We start from the raw sequence: 20,441 nt of genomic DNA, 5'->3' as shown, positions 1-20,441 counted from the left end.
GTATCTAGCTTCCATGCAACACGTACTCCAGCCAGCATAGCTAAGAACAGATATTAATCATGCAGATTAAATCAGGACTGAACCTGTGTCTATGCACTCTATTCATAACATGCTGGAGCATGAACGACCTGTTATTTCCAAAATGGTCAACTTTTGAGTACTCTAGCCATATTAAAAATGAATGTCTTGCGAATACAAGAAGAGTTGGAGATAAAAAAAAAGGACATTCACGCCATTGAGGTTTTTCTCAGAAATCATGCTAAAATGCATGAATAAGATACTGTACCATCTAGCGACCAACTGCCCTACCTGCCTGCTGCTGTGCTGACCACAAGCACCTAGCACCAGGAGCTGGAATTCTCCAGTTGTGCGAGCGCCTCAGCCAGAGCGCGAATAGGAATTCCCTGAAGAGGTCAAGGTTCCTTCAAAACCGCCCACTCCCCCGATGCTCAGCCGAACCCCAGTCTCTAAACATTCTAAACCTCAGCCTCTGAACACCTGAGCCCACGCGTTGCCGAAGTGGAGAATTCAGAATGCCCAATTCACCTAACAGGCACGTCTTTCGGGACTTGTGGGAGGAAACTGGAGCACCCGGAGGAAACCCACGCAGACACGGGGAGAACGTGCAGACTCCACACAGACAGTGACCCAAGCCAGGAATCGAACCCTGGTCCCTGGTGCTGTGAAGCAACAGTGCTAACCACTGTGCTACCATGTCGCCATATGTGTCACTTGTATCACCCACTAACAAGCCAATAGCGTACACTGAGCAGACAATTGGTATTTCATCAACTACAGTATATTAGAACATCTGCTGGTATTTTAGATCAGGCTTTTTCAAACTCAGGGTTGCAACCCCTGGATGGGTTGTGGCCGGGTGTTGGGGATGTTTGCGAGTGATTGGTCGTAGCCCTCCCGATCGCGGGAAAAGCACCCAACAGCCACGACTGGCTTTAGTCTGAGCAAGAGTCTCTCAGCCCTATGACCCCAGGGCTCGGCACCCACAGACTGAGATGTCCAGCACACACCGCTGCAGATCACCCAGGGCAACTCGACCATCACTCGCCCCTTGAGTGCTAACCACCCGTGAAACCGTCAGATCAATTTTGAGCATACTTAATTGGAATGCCTGACCCAACAGAGGGAAGTCAGAACTTTAGCATTGAATATACTTCTCCATGCAGCAGGAACTGCCATTGCCCTGCTCGCCGTGTTACTAACGTCCCAGTATGAATGAGACAATGCCTGTATAGTTCTGAACTTCCTAGTCTTCTTTTCACCAGGCCACATAAAAAAAAATGAAATAAAATAAAATTCATTTCACTTTTCTCTGATGGGGGAGGCAGTTTATTATTGTACTTTATATGTAATATAGAATATATTTTTTCTTCTCCACTCAAAAAAAACCCAAGTAAATAATAATGCATTACACCAGCTGCTTTCGGCTACATGCATTTGTGCTGAGACTTCTGTTACACAGGAATAAGATCAAGTTACCTTCTTATTCTTGGTGGAGGTTCCTGGAACATCAGAATTCTCTGCCTCATCATCCTTACAACCAGAAAAATAGGACAGAACAATGTGATAAACATTACAGATAGAAAGAAAAAACTATTAACATGATATGGATGATTCTGGAGTGTTAGGAGTTTGATTACATCCCAAGTTTACTTGAGGTTAAAGAATATTTTCTGCAAATTTCAAGACATTGTATGTCCATACACATTGATGACTAAATAATTAATCTGATTGTTAATACAGGGAATTAATGGCTGGTTAATCTGCCTAGCAGTATTTTACACTTGTGTGCAGACGTAAAGGTCTTTACGTTTTACTAACATTGGGCTGAAATGTGTTGAGGGAGGCAGTGGCCCCAAATCAGGCCAGAAAGCTGGGGGCAACCCCATCTCAGCTGTTTCCAGGAGACCAGAAACAATTCTGTGGCAATCAGGCAATCAATTGCCTGGCATTGGGGCTCCTGTTCCTTGAAGAGCCTTGATCCCAGGAAAGCAGACAGTTCTTTCATCCTAACAAAGCCACTAGCAGTGGCTACTGATGGGACCGCACCCGGGCTGCAGCTGCGTCAGGGGCACCACCCTGGGGCTAGGCCCTGATGAAGGAAGCCGCTGGTTGGAGAGGGTGGATGAGATATTTCTCACTCTGTGAGCCACACGACTGGCCCCAAGATTTTACTGGGCGGTCTTCGTAAGTAGCAGTGGGAAAAGACCCATAGACCAGCTTTTAATTGGTCATTTAAAGATCTCAATTGGTTGCTTTGCAGGAAGACCATTCTCCACCTTCCCTAGCTGCTGAGAGTATTCCAGTGTTGTAGATTCCACACAGATGACAGCATCCCCTGCCCCCGCTTTCCCAAACCACACACCAGAACCCCATTAAATTCCACCCATTGTATGCACTTCCAGTAATATTTCATTTTCCCAGCATGTAACAATTATGGTAATAATATGATACTGATTAGCGGGTTAACTCTCCATCAAAGGTATCAATTCTTGTTGGATCCAGTTCCATGAGCACTCCCAGTACAAAAATCCAAGTGCCCATTCTTAATATGGTCCGAGGCAGTGATTACTGACAGACAACTCAATCACAGGGAGCATCACATTAGAGTTTGAGCCTATCCTTGCTCGAAGTGTAAGCACTTGATAATGAGGGGTGACTGGACAGCAATTAGCAACAGGGATGCTGACTTATTTAATTTTGCCCTGTGAAGCCAGAGATGTTGAGGTCAATTATGGTTCCCAGTCACTTCCCTCTATGAGATCAGCTAACTCGGGACAGAATGAGGACCAAACTATGCACTCCTAGCCTGGACATAATGATAATCCAGTACCTTACTCACTATGGAGTCAGATAAACTTACTGAATGTTTATTTTTACACATAAAATAGCCTACTTTGCCAGATTTCAGCCTTTGAAAATTAATCTGTTAATTTTCTCATTGTTATTTACCTCATCTTCCTCATCTGACATCATTTTCTTCTTTAGGTTATTGTAGAATGGAAGGATGTCAGTAGAGCTCTGGTCTCTGAAACAATAAATAATAAGACAACAAAAGTGAAAGATATAGCACCTTTCATGACTACTAGATATTGCAAAGCAATTTACAGCCAATAAAGTTCTTTTTGAACTCACTGTTGTAAAGTAGGAGATGTAGCAGACAATTTGCAAACAGCAAGCTCTCACACACAGCAAAATGATCATGACCAGCTGATCTGTCATTTGTGGTGCTGTTTGAGGGATAAATATTATAGGATCATAGAATCATACAGTACAGAAGAGGTTGTTTGGCCCATCAAAAAGATAAAAAAACTACTCTAAACTGTACTAATGCAGCACGGTAGCATTGTGGATAGCACAATTGTTTCACAGCTCCAGGGTCCCAGGTTCGATTCCGGCTTGGGTCACTGTCTGTGCGGAGTCTGCACATCCTTCCCGTGTGTGCGTGGGTTTCCTCCGGGTGCTCCGGTTTCCTCCCACAGTCCAAAGAGGTGCAGGTTAGGTGGATTGGCCATGATAAATTGCCCTTAGTGACCAAAATTGCCCTTAGTGTTGGGTGGGGTTACTGGGTTATGGGGATAGGGTGGAGTTGTTGACCTTGGGTGGGGTGCTCTTTCCAAGAGCCGGTGCAGACTCGATGGGCCGAATGGCCTCCTTCTGCACTGTAAATTCTATTATCTAATCCCACTTCCCAGCCTGTGGCCAATAGCTTTGAATGTTATGACATTTCAAGTGCTCATTTGGATTGGATTTATCGTCACATGAAAAGTATTGTTCTGCGTACAGTCCAGACAGATCGTTACATACATGAAAAACATCGGACATACGATAAATACACAAAGTTAATACATAGACATCAGATGAAGCATACGGACGTTAGTGCTACTCAGTAGAGAAGATGCATGGAGAGATCAGTTCAGTCCATAAGAGCGTCATTCAGGAGTCTGGTAACAGTGGGGAAAAAGCTGTTTTTGAATCTGTTGGTGTATGTTCTCAGACTTTTGTATCTCCTGCCTGATGGAAGGTGTAGATGGAGTCACTGGATGGGAGGTGGGTTTGCCTGATGGAGTAGGCTGTGTTCACGACTCTCTGTAGTTTCTTACGGTCTTGGGCTGAGCAGTTGTCATACCAGGCTGTGATGCAGCTAGATAGGATGCTTTCTATGATGCATCTGTAACGTAAGAGTCAACGTGGACATGCTGAAAGTCCTCAATTTGCTGAGGAAGTATAGGTGCTGTTGTGTTTTCTTGGTTGTAGCATCAACGTGGGTGGACGAGGACAGATTGTTGGTGATGTGCACACTTAGGAATTTGAAGCTGTTAACCATCTCTACCTCGGCATCATTGATGCAGACAGGGGTGTGTACGATACTTCGCTTCCTGAAATCAATGACCAGCTTCATAGTTTTGCTGACGTTGAGGGAGAGATTGTTGTTGTTACACCACACCACTAGGTTCTCTATCTCCCCCTGTACTCTGACTCATCATTGTTTGAGATCCAACCTACTAGTTGTGTCATTAGCAAACTTGTAGATGGAGTTGGAGCCAAATTTTGCCACAGTCGTGTGTGTATAGAGAGTATAGTAGGAGCCAAGTATTCAGCCTTGTGGGGCCCCAGTATTAAGGACTATCATGGAGGACGTGTTGTTGTTTAACCTTACTGATTATGATCTACTGGTCAGGAAGTCGTGGATCCAGTTGCAGAGGGAGGAGCCAAGTTCGTCCAAGTACTTTTTAAAGATTGTGAGGTTTCCTGCCTCAACTACCTTCCCAGGCAGCGCATTGCAGATTTCCACTACCCTCTGGGTGAAAACATATCTCCACAAATCCCACCTTTCACCTTAAAATTATACCCCTTTGTTATTGACCTTTCAACTAAGCTGCTTTCTATCCACCCTCCCATGGCCCTCATAATCTTACACACCTCAATCAGGTCCCTTTTCAGCCTTCTCTGCTTCAAAGAAAACAACCCGAGCTTATCCAGCCTCTCTTCATAACTAAAATGCTCCCTTCCAGGCAACATTCTTGTGAATCTCCTCTGCACCTCCCTAGTGCAATCACATCATTCCTATAGTGAGGTGACCAGAACTGAACACAGTATTCCAGCTGTGGTCTAACCAAAGTCCTGTATAGCTCCAACATAACTCCCCCGCCCTTATAATCTATGCCACGATTCAGAACACCCCGTATGCCTTTTTGATGACCCCAGTAACCTGTCCAGTCGTCTTCAGGGTTTTGTGGACAAGCATCCCAAGATCCCGCTGTTCCTCTGATCTTCCAAGTATCCTGCCATTCATCGAATATTCCCTTGTCACGTTACTCCTTCCAAAGTGCGCCACTTCATACTTTTCAAGGTTAAATTCCATCTGCCACTGATCTGCCCATCTGACCAACCTGTTGATATCCTGCTGTAACTCAAGACCTTCTTCCTCATTGTCAACCATCCAACTAATCTGCAAACTTATTTATCACCACCCCACACATTTTCTTCATATCGTTTATATATATATATATATATATCACAAACAATCAGCGACCCAAGCACTGATTCCTGTGGTACACCATTGGACACTGGTCTCCAGTCACACAAACAGCCGTCGACCACTACTCTGTCTCCTATCACTAAGCCAATTTGGATCAAACTTGCCAGGTTACCTTGGATCCCATATATCTTTACCTTCTTTATCAGTCCCCATGTTGGACCTTGTCAAAGCCTTTGCTGAAATCCATTTAACTGCACACCTGGTCACCTCCTCAAAAAGTTAAATTTAATTTGTGAGGCATAACCTCCCTCTGACAAATCCATGCTCACTGCCCCTGATCAAACCATGCCCCTCCAAATAATTTTACTAATCGTTTCCCTACTAACGATGTGAGATTCAATGGTCTGTAATTCCCTGGTTTATCTCTGCCATCCTCTTGAAAAGTGGAACCACATTAACCAAATATCCAGTCCTCTGGTACCTCCCCTGTGGCCAGAGAGGAATTAGAAATTAGAGTCATAACCCCTGTAATTTCCTCCCTTGCCTCCCACGATAGCCTGGGATACAACTCATCTGGATCTGGAGACTTGTCCTCCTTTAAGTTTGCCAAAACCTCCAGTACCTCCTCACGCCCTATATCAAACTGCTCAAGAACCTCACAGTCCCTCTGCCTGAATTCTGCACCCACATCCTCCTTCTCCAAAATGAAGACAGGTGTGAAGTATTTGTTTAACACCCTACCAATGTCATCTGGCTCGACGCACAGATTACCCCCTTGGTCCCTAATGGGCCCGACTCTCTCCCTGGTTATCCTCTTCCCCTTGATATACTTACAGAATATCTTGGGATTTTCTCTGCTTTTTAATGCCCTGTCTTTGCTCTCCTAATTGCTATTTTGTGTTCCCCCTGCACTTTCTATACTCCACAAGGGCCTCTGTAGATTTGCTCCCTTTATACCTCTTAAAAACTTCTGTTTTCCTTCCTGTCCAGTCTTGAATATTCTCAGACATCCAGGGTTCTGAGGTGTCGGCGACACGATAGCAGTGATTAGCAGCTTCACAGCTCCAGCGTCCAATTCCCGGCTTGGATCACTGTCTGTGCGGAGTCTGCACGTTCTCCCAGTGTCTGCATGGGTTGCCTCCGGGTGTTCCGGTTTCCTCCCACAGTCCAAATATGAGGTTAGGTGGATTAGCCATCCTAAATTGCCCTGAGTGTCCAAAAAAGGTTAGCTGGGGTTACTGGGATGAGGTGGAAGTGTGGGCTTAAGCAGGGTCGGTGCAGACTCGATGGGCCAAATGGCCTCCTTCTGCACTGTAAATTCTACGATTCACTTGCTGCTCCTACGTTTCACTCTGGCACAGTGGGCTAAATAGCTGACTTGCAATGCAGAACAATGCGAGCAGCGCGAGTTCAATTCCCGTACCAGCCGCCCCAAACAGGTGCTGGAATGTGGCGACTCAGGGCTTTTCGCAGTAACTTCATTGAAGCCTACTTGTGACAATAAGCAATTATTATTATTAATAGAGTTATTATATAGAGTTAATATATTATTATTAATACACTCCTCCACCCCCTCTACCCTCAGTCCAAGATCAATCCTCAGTCCCATTTCTCACTTCTGCCCCAGTCCTTCTGCCTTCACAAACACCTCCGCCGCTTCCACGGGTCTTGAAATAAAAGTCTTTGGAGTTGTAGCTCACCCTCAACTTAGCTGGGTGCACTACGCCTAACCGCACCCTGCTGTTATACAGTGCCGTCTTTACTCGGCCAAAGGCCGCCCGCCTCCTCACCAACTCCACAGTCAATATACGTATATTAGCTCCAGCTCACTGCACCTCTCGCTTCTGCTTTGCCCAACACCTTCTCCTTCACGCGATACCTACGGAAACAAATAGTCACTGCTCTTGGCGGCTCATTCGCCTTTGGTTTCGGCCTTCACGGCCTATGAGCCCGATTTAGTTCGTACTGCCAGGAATCTTCCCCCTCCCCCAACAGCTCTGCCAACATCTTGGCAAAATACCCCGTCCACCTCGAGCCCTCCACCCCTTTGGGCAGGCCCATGATCCTCAGATTTTGCCACCTAGGTCTGTTCTCCAGGTCCTCCACTTTGGCTCGAGGACCTTTGTTGGCTTGCACCACCCTCTGCAACTCCTCGCCCATCGCGGTGAGTTGATCTCTTGTTGCATTCAGGCCTCCTCCACTCCCTTCAATTTCTCACCCTGCTCCCGCACCTTGGCCGATGTCCTCGAAACCGCCGCCTTCAGTGGGGCAATTGCCTCTTCCACCAGCACTTTCAATGCTGCCATCATCTCCTTCCTCATCATCTGCATGTGCTTTGCGAATTGTTTCAAGTTCCACAACCATCACCTCGGTCATCTTTTCTGCCGTGAACAGTGCGGCCCCACCCAGCGACCCAGCCTTCGCCATCTTTCCAATTGCTGAACCGACCCTTCCACTCAATGATGAACCTCCATTCGTCCCCTTCTTCACGGCAGCTTTCCTTTGGGTTTTGGACTTCTTTCTTCCTGCACTTATTTAACCAAAAATTGCCCCTGGGATTAAATTCTGAAAAATCAAGCCTCGAACAGGAGCCATCCAACGTGCGACCTCCTCCTACATGCCACCACCGGAAGTCCCTACTTAGAAACTGTTTGGGAGAATTGCACCCAGTATTATTTTCCTACATAATTCAAGTAAAGATATGGGGCTGGATTCTTCTGCCCCACCCGCAGCAAGATCGCCACGGGCGAGATGCAGACAATGGAAAAGTCCATTGACCTCGGGCGAGATACGCCGGTCACCGGGTGGGAGCGGCAGGAGAATCCCGTCCACTGGGTATTATCATTGAGTGGCGGTCTTGGTTCAGTTGTGAAGAGGGCTGGTTTATCTCAGTGGGTTAGACAGCTGGTTTATGATGCCGAAGAAGGCCAGCAGTGCGGGTTCAATTCTCGTACCAGCTTAGCCGAACAGGTGGCAGAATGTGGCGATTAGGGCTTTTCACAGTAACTTCATACTTGTGACAATAAAATTATTATTATTATAAAGCTTCAAAGAGACTAACTCCATGCACATAACTTCTTCAGAAAAAGCTTGGTAGAAGTCATTCAGTGCTAATTTTAAAATAATTCTTCTTTTTATAATTCACGCTAAACATGTTTTTTGTTACTTTTCTATTACGATTCTTTGAATTCTTATGCATAATTCAATCCAAACATTTTAAAAGAAAGTCAGCTTGTACCCTTACCTAAAGTGATACAGTGCAATAATATCCTTAGGGTACTTTTAAAATCTTAATGTTCAAAATGGAAATGTCATCACTTGAGGTATAAATAGCTACAAACTGTTATTTTTCCTTTTCCACCGATATCTATGAACAACCAGAAGTAATTTTGTTGATGAAACGGCCTTTTGAATATGTCCAAAAGTTTAACCGTTCACATTTATTTACTTATGTGTCACTGTGGCTTGGTTGGCAGCACTATTGCCCCTTGATGCAGAAGGTTCTAGGTTCAAATCCCTCTCCAGTACTTGAGCACAAAAATCAAAATTGACATTCCACTGCAGTGCTGCTGGAGGTGCCATCTTCAGGAGGAGATACATAGAAGATAGGAGCAGGAGGAGGCCACCTTTGCCCTTCGAGCCTGCTCCGTCATTTATCACTATCATGGCTGATCATCAAACTCAATAGCCTGATCCTGCTTTCTCCCCATAACCTTTGATCCCATTCGCCCCAAGTGCTATATCTAGCCGCCTCTTGAATATATTCAATGTTTTAGCATCAATTGCTTCCTGTGGTAATGAATTCCACAGGCTCGCCACTCTTTGGGTGAAGAAATGGCTCCTCACCGTTGTCCGATATGGTTTACCCTGAATCCTCAGACTGTGACTCCTGGTTCTGGACACACCCTTCCCTGCATGAAATGAAAATCGCTTATTGTCACAAGTGGGCTTCAAATGAAGTTACTGTGAAAAGCCCCGAGTCGCCACATTCGGACACCTGTTCGGGGAGGCTGGTACGGGAATTGAACCGTGCTGCTGGCCTGCCTTGGTCTGCTTTCAAAGCCAGCGATATAGCCCTGTGCTAAACCAGCATCTTCCCTGTCTAGTCCTGTTAGAATTTTATAAGTCTCTATGAGATCCCCTTCATTCTTCTGAACTCCATCAAGAACTATCTTAACCTGGCCAATCTCCCCTCATATGACAGTCCCGCCATCCCTGGAATCAGTCTGGTAAATCTTCGCTGCACTCCCTCGAGAGAAAGAACATCCTTCCTCAGAGAAGGAGACCAAAACTGCACACAATACTCCAGATGTGGCCTCACCAAGGCCCTGTATAATTGCAGCAACACATCCCTGCTGCTATACGTGAAACCTCTCACAATGAAGGCCAACATACCATTAGCCTTCTTTACCGCCTGCTGCACCTGCATGCTTACCTTTAGCGACTGGTGCACAAGGACACCCAGGTCTCGCTGCACACTCACCTCTCCCAATTTACAACCATTCAGGTAGAATCTGCCGTACTGTTTTTGCTTCCAAAGTGAATAACCTCACACTTATCCAAATTATATTGTATCTGTCATTGATTTGCCCACTCGCCCAACCTGTCCAGATCATGCTGTAGGATCCCTGCATCCTCGTCACATTTCACCCTCCCACCCAACTTGGTATCATTTGCAAACTTTGAGATGTTACATTTTGTTCCATCATCCAAATCATTAATATATATTGTGAATAGCTGGTGTCCCAGCACCGATCCCTGTGGCACCCATTAGTTACTGCCTGCCAATTTGAAAAGGACCCATTCATTCCTACGTTTTGTTTCCTCTCTGCCAACCAGTTTTCTATCCACCTCAATACACTTACCCCAATCCCATGCACTTTAATTTTGCACAATAATCTCTGATGTGGAACTTTGTCAAACACCTTCTGAAAGTCCAAATATACCACAGCGACTGGCTCCCCCTTGTCAACTGTACTAGTTACATCTTCAAAGAATTCCAACTGATTTGTGAAGCATGATTTTCCCTTCATAAATCCATGCTGACTGATCCTGCCACTGCTTTCTAAATGTTCCGCTATAAAATCCTTGATAATGGATTCAAGAATTTTCCTCACTACCCCAGTTAGGCTTACTGGTCTATAATTCCCTGTTTTCTCTCGACCTCCTGTTTTGAATATTGGAGTGACATTAGCGACCCTCCAATGCTCAGGGGCTGGTTTAGCTAAACAGGGGCTAAACAGCTGGCTTGTAATGCAGAACAAGACCAGCAGTTCAATTACTGTACCGACCTCCCCGAACAGGCACTGGAATGTGGCGACTAGGGGCTTTTCACAGTAACTTCATTGAAGCCTACTTGTGACAATAAGCGATTATTATTATTATCTGTTGAAGGGACTGTTCCAGAGTCTATAGAATCCCAGAAGATGACTATCAATCTATTTCTAGAGCCACCTCCTTAAGCACTCTGGAATGCATATTATCCAGCCGTGGGGATTTATCCACCTTCAATCCCATCAATTTTCACAGCACCATTTCTCTACTCGTATTGATCTTCCTCAGTTCTTCCCTCTCATTAAACCTTTCATTCTCCAACATTTATGGTATCTGATTTGTGTTCTCTTTTGTGAAGACAGAACCAAAGTATGTATTCAATTGCTCAGCCATTTCTTTGTCCCTTCTTGTACATTTCCTCTGTAGCGGACCTATATTTGTCTTTACCAATCTATTTCTCTTCACATATCTATAGAAACGCTTAGTGTCAGCCTTTATGTTCCGTGCAAGGTTACGTTTTGTGTATTTTCCCCATCTTAATCAATCCCTTGGTCCTTCTTGGCTGAATTCTAATCTGCTCCCAATCCTCAGACCTATTATTTTTCTTGCCAATCTGTATGCTTCTTCCTTGGATCGGATACTATTTCTAATTTCCTTTGTAAGCCATGGATTGGCCCTCATACCCATTTTGCTTTTGTGCCAGACTGGAATGAACAGTTGCTGCAGTTCCCCCATGTGTTCCTTGAATGTTTGCAATTGCCTATCCACTGTCATCCCTTGAAGTACCAATCTATCAAGGCCAATTCACGCCTCATATCTTCATAGTTTCCTTTAATAAGATTCAGCACCCGAGTCTCCAAATCAACTACTTCTCTCTCCAGCTTGATAAAAAATTCCATCATGTTATGGTCGCTCATCCCCAAGGGGTCTCACGCAGCCAGATTGGCAATGATTCCGTTCTCATTACACAGTACCCAGTCTAAGATGACCTGCTGTCTAGTCGGTTCCTCCACATATAGGTCAAGAAAACCATTCCGTATACACTCCAGGAATTCCTCCTCTACGGCATTGTGGCTAATTTGATTTGCCCAATCTATGTGCAGATTAAAATCACCTTGATCACCGATATTCCCTTATTACATGCAACTCTAATTTTGTGTTTAATGCCATTCCCAACATCACCAGTGCAGTTTGGAGGTCTATATATGACACCCACTAATGTTTTTGTCCCTTGGTATTTCTCAACTCTACCCTAACAGACTCCGCATTGTCAGAGCTAATATCCTTTCTCACTCTTGTGTTAATTTCTTCTTTAACCAGCAGTTCCTGGTTCTTTTATGCCTGTCCTTCCTAACCGGTGTTCAGGTGACGCAAAATAACTAAAACACTGGGCGCAATCTAATGGCTGCATCGCGCCCGACTTGAAATGCAACACGGCCGGTAGATCTCGCAAATTTACCCAGCTCACCACAGCTCATAAGATCTAACAAGATCTTGTGAGACATCACGATCTGGCTCCCAGCCACAATGGGCGGGACCCAAATGTGCATACTTAACTGCACACTTGAATATGCACTTGCCGGATCTAACCAGCCCCCGGGATGAAATCATCTTTGCCGAGGAGACCCCAGTCAGACACCATTTAGCACTGGTCTCCACAGATGGGAATCAGGTGGAACAGCACTTTGGGGGTCTCCCAGGCGACCGGCCTCTGGGCAGGGTGGCACCTTGGCACTACTGATGAGATGGGGTGCCCTGCCCTTATGAGGTGGGGGGGGGGGGGGAAAGAGTCCGGACGTCGCGTTGGGAGATCGAGAGATTTAACAATGGTGCCCTGATCTCTTCCTGCACCGACGAGCAGAGATCCTCAGGGCAGGAAATGAAGGTACGTGCAGCCTCGAGGGTGTTCCCCGCCAAGGCCTGTGAAAATAATGAGTCCCGTTCGATTGCGGGGCTCTTTTTTTTGGTTAAATCATTAACTATTTTAAAGATGGTCAAAGGAGTTACCTTGTTGTCCTGGACAATAGTAAGGCGTCTGCAGTAAGGAGGGACGATATCTAGGAAGGGTCTTCTAATGAGGCTTTGTAGGTAGAGTTTATGAATAGAAAGGGGGCAGTCACACTGCTGAGAGTATCATATAGACAACCAAATAATCAGCGGGTAACAGAGGAGTTGATATGCCGACAATTCACTGAGGTGTGTGAAAACAATAATAATTATATTAGGGGATTTCAACTTCCCCAACATTAATTGAGACATTGTAAAGGGTTTTGAGGGAGCAGATTCCTTGAAATATATCAGAAGTTAGCACAGTTGCTTCACAGCGCCAGGGTCCCAGGTTCGACTCCCGGCTTGGGTCACCCTGTGCGGAGTCTGCATGTTTTCCCCGTGTCTACGTGGGTTTCCTCCGGATGCTCCGGTTTCCTCCTACAGTCCAAATGTGTGCAGCTTAGGTGGATTGGCCATGCTAAATTGCCCTTCGTGTCCAAAAAGGTTAGGTGGGGTTACGGGGATAGGGTGGAGGTGTGGGGCTTAAGTAGGGTGCTCTTTCCACGGGCCGGTGCAGACTCGATGGACCGAATGACCTCCTCCTGCACTGTAAATTCTATGTTCTATGTATTAAAGAGATCTTTTTATATTAACGTGTCAAAGGTCCAACCAGGGATGGTACAGTGCTGGCCATAGTTCTGGGGAACAAAGTCGGACAGGTGTTCGAGGTAGGAGTGGGGGAGCATTTTAGTGATAGCGACCACAACATTCTACTTTTTAACCATGTCACAGAAAAGCAAAAGATGGTCTGAAAAATATTGTTTTGTATTGGGGGAAGGCTAATTTTATTAAATAAGGGTCAAAGTAGACTGGGGACAGTTACTTCTGGGTAAGTCTATAGCAGAACAGTGGGGGGTGTCCAAATGGAATTGGCACGAGTACAGGTCCAAAATTTTTATTTTATAGTTTATTTTTCACTGTTTGGTTGTTTTATGTGCTAAATGAGTTGAAGTTGCCTATTTGGGCTGGGTAAGAATTGAGGTTTTCTTTTGCAATGATGGTACTTTGGGGTTTGTGTATTTACACTGGGGTTGTGTGTTGAAGGGGATTTCTTTGTTTTCCTGGGACCGGGCAGGTTGTTTTTTCTTTGGTTGTTTATTGATGAAAATGTTAAAAATGAGGAGAATAAAAAGATTTAAGAAAAACCAAACAATTTCTAAGTTAATCTTTGGTGGTTTTTTCAGGGAGTTCCCGCCGGCTCTGCCGTCAATTTTCCCACTGCTATTCAATAACACTTAATCACACTTTTGGACGTTGGGAAGTTTCTCACCCATTTAGCCCACACTTCAAATTTATTTTAGCACTGAAGAGCTGAACTCAGAGATCGGGCCATCATTTTGAAAGGGTGCCCCAATGTCTACGTGAGCTTGTGGGGTCTGCCACATTCCCCACCCATGAGCAATGTCACCCCCCCCCCCCCCCCACTCACATATGGGCACTACCCCCTCCCCCCAGGTGAGAACACTCCACTACGGGGTCCATGGAAGCCCCCCACTTCAAGTCCCCCTAATAGCACCCACTCCCTTCCAGGACCCCCACACGTCACCCCTCAAACCTCCCGGAGGCCCTATGTACCTGCCCTACACATCCCCACCCTTCAAACCGCCCCCCCCACCTTCCTTTCATGGGCATGGCCCTCCTCAGGGTCTGACCCTTGGCAGTGCCATCCTCGCACTGGCACCATAGCACCCAGGCAGTGCTCAAGACAGCTTGGCAGTGTCATATGGGCATCTTGCCTGTGTAAGGATGGCAGTGCAAGGTGTCAAGTTTCCAGGGAGAGGGCCAGGGAGCCACCCTGCACTGACCTTGGTCACCCAGGGGCCTCCCATGGCCTGGGAGACCCCCCTGGGTGCCGTTCCGTCTGGTCCACATTCTCGTCGACCAGCAGTGATCGGCGCCAAGCTGCAGCCTTGCTGAGGAGACCGGTGAACCAAGGGAGTCCGGTGTATCCTGGGTAGGGATGTCTTAAGTAGGTTTACGACCTACTTCAGCGAGCGTCATTTGGTACCATCCCTTTTGGGCGGAGTTCCAAATCCAATGTCTCGTGGGACATGTGTGAATCCCGCAAGGCTCGAAGGCGGTGCAAACTGAATGGGAAGAGCTCAATGTGGTGCTGTGCAATTCTGTGAATTTTGCTGATTAACCCTCAAATGAAATTCCCACCAGCTCCAAGCTGCCATGTATTCCACCGAGGGCCGTGGAAAGCCACCAAAATGTTACTGCACTAGCATAATAAACTAACAAAAGCATTACAAGTGCCTACGATTTTAACTTGTGGGTAATTGTAAAATTTGACACATTGGTACCAGAAAAATGATCATGAAAGCTGCCAAATGATTCATGTGCCTGTACGTGGGCATCTGTTACCCTGGTTAATATGTGACTCTCATGCCACCTGGTTGTTGTGTAGCTCCTAACGAGAAATAAATACTTTTATGTATATATGCTAATGAGCACAAAACAAATACAACTTGTTAAATAAAACAGTTACTTATTTTGAAAGACAAAACTCTTTGGAAAGTTTTATTGTATAGATAAGAGCACAGGCAGGTTACAATGTGGCCATTCTTCCTGGAACACACTCAATTAAGCAATGAAATTTCTTGGTTAAGAAAATGTTCAGATTTCTATATCGAATTCACACCTGAAGCACCCTTAAGATTGCTGACACACAATGTATCAGAATCTCATTGAAGCCAGAGCCCCTCTTTGTCTTCTTCGCAACATATTTTAAAAGTATCATCTGCAAATGTAGATACCATGTAATAATAATAATCTTTATTGTAGTCACAAGTAGGCTTACATCAACACTGCAATGAAGTTACTGTGAAAATCCCCTAGTCCCAACACTGCAGCGCCTGTTTGGGTACACAGAGGGAGAATTCAGAATGTCCAATTCACTTGACAATGACGTCTTTCAGGACTTGTGGGAGGAAACCGGAGCACCGGGAGGAAACCCATGCAGAGATGGGGAGAACGTGCAGGCTCCGCACAGAGGGTGACCCAAGCCGGGAATCTAACCCGGGTCCCTGGCGCAGTGAAGCAACAGTGCTAACCACTGTGCTACAGTGTTTTCGCTCCCCTCATGTAATTCATAGTATAAATTATAAAAAGTTGAGGCCCCAGCACGGACTCTGCTCGTCACAACCTGCTAATTGGATAAGGACCCATTTATGCATACTCACTGTTATCTGCCAGCCAGTCAATCTTCTACCCCCTACACTGTGTGCTTTGATTTTCCGCACTAAACTTTGACGTGGCATCTTATCAAATACTTTCTGAAAATCCCAGTACAGTAGGGCTACAGGCTCCCCTCTATCCACAGCATGTTATTCCTTCGGAAAACTCCAATAAATTGGTTAAACTTGATTTCCCTTTCACAAAGCCATGCCGAATTTTCCCGATTATCTTGAGACTTTCGATGTTCCCAACTATAACCTCCTCAATGATTGATTCTAACAACTTTCCCACGACAGACATCAAGCTAACTGGCCTGTAGTTTCCTGTTTTCTGCCTCCCTCCCTTTTTGAATAGAGGGGATATATTTGCTACTTTCCTGTCTGATGCAACCTTTCCAGAATCTCGCGATTTTGAAAAATTAGCACCAGTGTATCTACTACCCCATTAGCCATCTCTTTTAAGAACTTAGGATGGAGCCCACCAGTACCCCGAGACCTGTCAGCTCGCAGCTCCATCAGTTTGCTCAGTGCTGCTTCCCTATTGATTGCAATTTGCAAGTTCCTCTCTCCTTTCCATCTCCTGATGTACAGCTATTGCTGGAATTTTTTTTGTATCCTTGATGGTAAACACAGAAGCAAATTACTTGTTCATTTTATCAGACATTTCCTTATTATTGATGACTAACTCCCCATTGTCATTCACTAGAGCAGTGTTTTTCAAATTTCTTTTCTTGCGACCCACTTTTATCAAATGGCCAGCCCTTGTGACCCACAACTATGTAATATTATATGTTGAAAAAATGTTGATCTTCTAAATACTGTTTCCTGCTACAGCATGCACTAAAATGAAGATATTTAATATGTTCTGTATTCACAAATAGATGGAAAAGTTGTGCATGTTCAATTAGACTGTTGCATTGCAGTGTTATGTTTTAATCAGCAACGGGAATGAATGCAGACTGGGTGGAAATATTGGAAATTCACTTGGAGTTGCTACTGAGAAGCCGGACTCCTGCCTCCCGCATGGCCCAGTGAGGAGTTGCGTTGAAATCGAATAGCCCCAAACCAGGCAAATCTCTCAATAGAGGGAAGAGAGAGAGGAACAACAAGCTAGTCAGAGTTCATTTAAAAATCAGTGAAACCTGTTTCCATTTTGCACGTGTACTCACAATTTTGAACAGAGAGAAAGAAAAAATAATCAATAAAATGTGGAATCTTCCTAGGTGAGTTTAAAGTCCACAGATTTAGCCACTGCGTGTTTTAATGAAGCTGCAGGTAGGGTGGGGACAATCAACAGAGCAGGGGAGACACTCTGAGCCTATCACCCTTCATCAATTAGCTTCTTTTTGCTTTCACAACAGTGTAAGGAAGGCAGAGCGTTGGGCAGAACGTGACTTTGTGTTCAATCGGAGGCGTTGTGCCAGTGGAGACAGCGCTCAGGGAAGATTTAGTTAGTGCAGTATTTTATCAGTTAGGGCCCAAGGAATGGGGAAACATGCATTGCAACCTTAGACATTCAACTGTGTGTGGGGGCGCACCTAAACAGTGACACATGTCGGGGATCATTTTTGGCGACTCATTTTCAACATCCCATGACCCACCCCAGGGTTGCGACCCCCACTTTGAAAAACACTGCTCTAGAGGACCAACACTCACTTCACTTATTTTTATCCTTTTTAAATACCTGTAGAAATTCTTGCTATCCATATTTACATGTCTTATATATTTACATATTTACTTATTCAGAATATTGTGACATATTCCTAGAAATGTCTGCCATTATATCTCCATTGATCTATCCTCTAGCCTAGTATCCCAGTTCATTTCAGCTAGCTCAACTTTCACGCTCACATTGTTGCCCTCATTTACGTTTAAAATACTAGACTTAGACCCACTCTTCTTCCTTTCAAACTGGATGTAATATTCAACTGTGTGTGGGGGCGGATCTAAACAGATTTTGGTCACTGCTACCGAGGGGACATCTACTCTGAGGTCATTAATTAATCTTGTTACATTATGCAATACCAAGTTTAATATAACCTGCTCTCTGGTTGGTTCCAGAACATGCTGCTCTAAGAAACTATCTTGAAATTAGTACTCCTCATCCAGGCTATTACTGCCAATCTGATCTTTCCACTTTATATGTAAATTGAAATCACCCATGATTATTGCTGTTCCTTTATCACAAGCACCCACTATTTCTTTGTGTATACTTTTCCCTACATTATACAACAGACGACTCCCATGACCATTTCCCCTACTATTCCTCATCTCCACCCAAATCAATTCTGCATCCTGATCGCCTGATCCAAGGTCATCTCTAACTAATGCACCAATGCCACCTTTGATTAACAGTGCTACCCCTCAGGGCGGCATGTGGCACAGTGGTTAGCACTGGGACTATGCCACTGAGGACCTGGGTTCGAATCCTGGCCCTGGGTCACTGTCCGTGTGGAGTTTGCACATTCTCCCCATGTGTGCGTGGGTTTCACCCCCACAACCCAAAGATGTGCAGGTTAGGTAGATTGGCCGTGCTAAATTGCCCCGTAATTTGAAAAAAAAAAATTGGATACTCTAAATTTATACAAAGAAAACTGTGCCACCCCTCCACCTTTACCTAGCTTCCTATTCTTCTTGACTGTCATGTACCCATCAACATTCAGGGCCCAATCTTGCAGGCACGTCTCCATAACTGTTCCCAGATCATATATATTTACTTCATTGTGAGCTATCAATTTGCTTACTTTGTTGCGCATTCACATTCTGATCCTTTAGTTTTGTCATCTTTGTACCATCTAGTCTTGACTATTGGTGTATTTGTTTTTCTCTTTGGCTCTCTCTGCCAATCCCTGGCCCTCTTTTCAAATGTTACTATTTTGCTCTGCTGCCTTGAATCTACCCCTTGATTTGCTCTATCTACTCAAGCTTGATCCCTCACCCCTTTTGTTTCATTCAAAGCCCTCCCTACTACCCTAGTTATGCGACTCGTTAGACCATAGGTTCAGGTGTAGACAGTCCCAAGGGTTCAGCTCCCATTTCCCCAGTACTGATGCTAGTGCCTCACAAACTGGAACCCACTTCTCCCACATTAGTCTTTGAGCCATGCATTTGCCTCTCTAATCTTATTTGCCCCATGCCAATTTGCACTTGGCTCAGGAAATAATCCAGAGATTATTACCTTTAAGATTCTGTTTCTTAATTTTTCAGAATGGACTATGTTTAAACCTAGTTTATACCCATTACCACCAGTGAAAATGGGGTCCAAGTAAGGTTCTGAAGTCAATTTCAAGCTAATTTTAAGATAGCAACTCTCTACTTCTCCCTTTGGAAAGTTGTCAGTCTATCATCCAAAAACAGAGCATCACTTTCCATATACATACTGATGACACCCAGCTCCACCTCACCATCATCTCTCTTGATCCCACTACGGTCTCCAAATTGCTAGACTGCATGCATGTCTGACATTCGGTACTGCATGATCAGAAACTTCCTCCACTAACTTTTTAAAATTCATTCAAGGGATGTGGGCTTCACTGGCTAGGTCAGCTTTTATTGCTCATCCCTAATGGCCCTTGAGAAGGCGGTGGCAAGTTGTCTTCTTGAACTGCTGCAGTTCCCGTGTTAGGGAGGGAGTTCCAGGATTTTGACCCAGCGACAAGGAAGGAACAGCGATACATTCCCAAGTCAGGATCATGAATGGTTGGGTGGGGAACTTGCAGGTGGTGGTGCTGCCATGTGTCTGCTGCTCTTGTCCTTATCGTTGCTAGTGGTCAGGGTTTGGGAAGTGCTGTTGAAAAGTCTTAGTGAGTTCCTGCATCTTTAATGGTGGAGGGAGTGAATGTTTGTGAAGGTGTGCCAATCAGGCGGGCTGCTTTGTCCTGGATGGTGTCCAGCTTCTTGAGTGTAATTGGAGGTGCACTCATCCAGGCAAGTTGAGAGTGTTCCATCACACTCTGACTTGTGCTCTGCAGATTGTGCATGGGCTTTGGGAAGCCAGGAACTGAGTTACTCGCCTCAGGATTCCGAGCCTGAGAGGAAATTCCTGACACAAACCCCTTAGCCACCAACTCCATTCCTCTCCCTGACAACTGTCTGAAGTCGAAACACATTTTTTTCCTAACCTTAAGTGTCATATTGACTCAGAGATGAGCTGTTGGCCACATATCTTTTCCATCATTAAGACTGCCTATCCCCACCTCCATAACACGACCAGACTCCGGATGCTGAAATCCTCATCATGCATTTGTTGCTTTAGACTTGACTATTCCAACGGACACTAGATGGGGTTTCCCACATTTTATCCTATGTAAAGTTGTCATCTAAAACTCTGCTGCTGCTGCTGTCCTTACTCATACCAAGTCCCGGCACCCCTGGACACGTTGACCTACGTTGTTAATGAATGCTTCAATTTTAAAAATCCTATCATTGTTTTCATGTGC

At 45.1% G+C, this 20,441-nt stretch overlaps 1 protein-coding gene across 3 annotated transcripts in view; it reads right to left on the bottom strand.

The window, feature by feature from the left end:
- phip (pleckstrin homology domain interacting protein) overlaps window positions 1–20,441 on the bottom strand; it is a 323,766-nt gene that overhangs the window by 39,467 nt on the left and 263,858 nt on the right. For all 3 annotated transcript variants that reach the window (XM_072499823.1, XM_072499824.1, XM_072499825.1), the window contains exons 33-34: window positions 2,971–3,046; window positions 1,498–1,551 (exon numbers count right to left, since the gene is read on the bottom strand). In XM_072499823.1, the coding sequence (XP_072355924.1) occupies window positions 1,498–1,551; window positions 2,971–3,046 (130 nt within the window). The remainder of the gene's footprint in view (window positions 1–1,497; window positions 1,552–2,970; window positions 3,047–20,441) is intronic.

The sequence above is a fragment of the Scyliorhinus torazame genome, chromosome 4 (assembly GCF_047496885.1).
Source record: "Scyliorhinus torazame isolate Kashiwa2021f chromosome 4, sScyTor2.1, whole genome shotgun sequence".
Classification (NCBI taxonomy): domain Eukaryota; kingdom Metazoa; phylum Chordata; class Chondrichthyes; order Carcharhiniformes; family Scyliorhinidae; genus Scyliorhinus; species Scyliorhinus torazame.
Note: the sequence above shows the minus strand (reverse complement) of the source record. Positions and strands in the feature narration are given on the sequence as shown.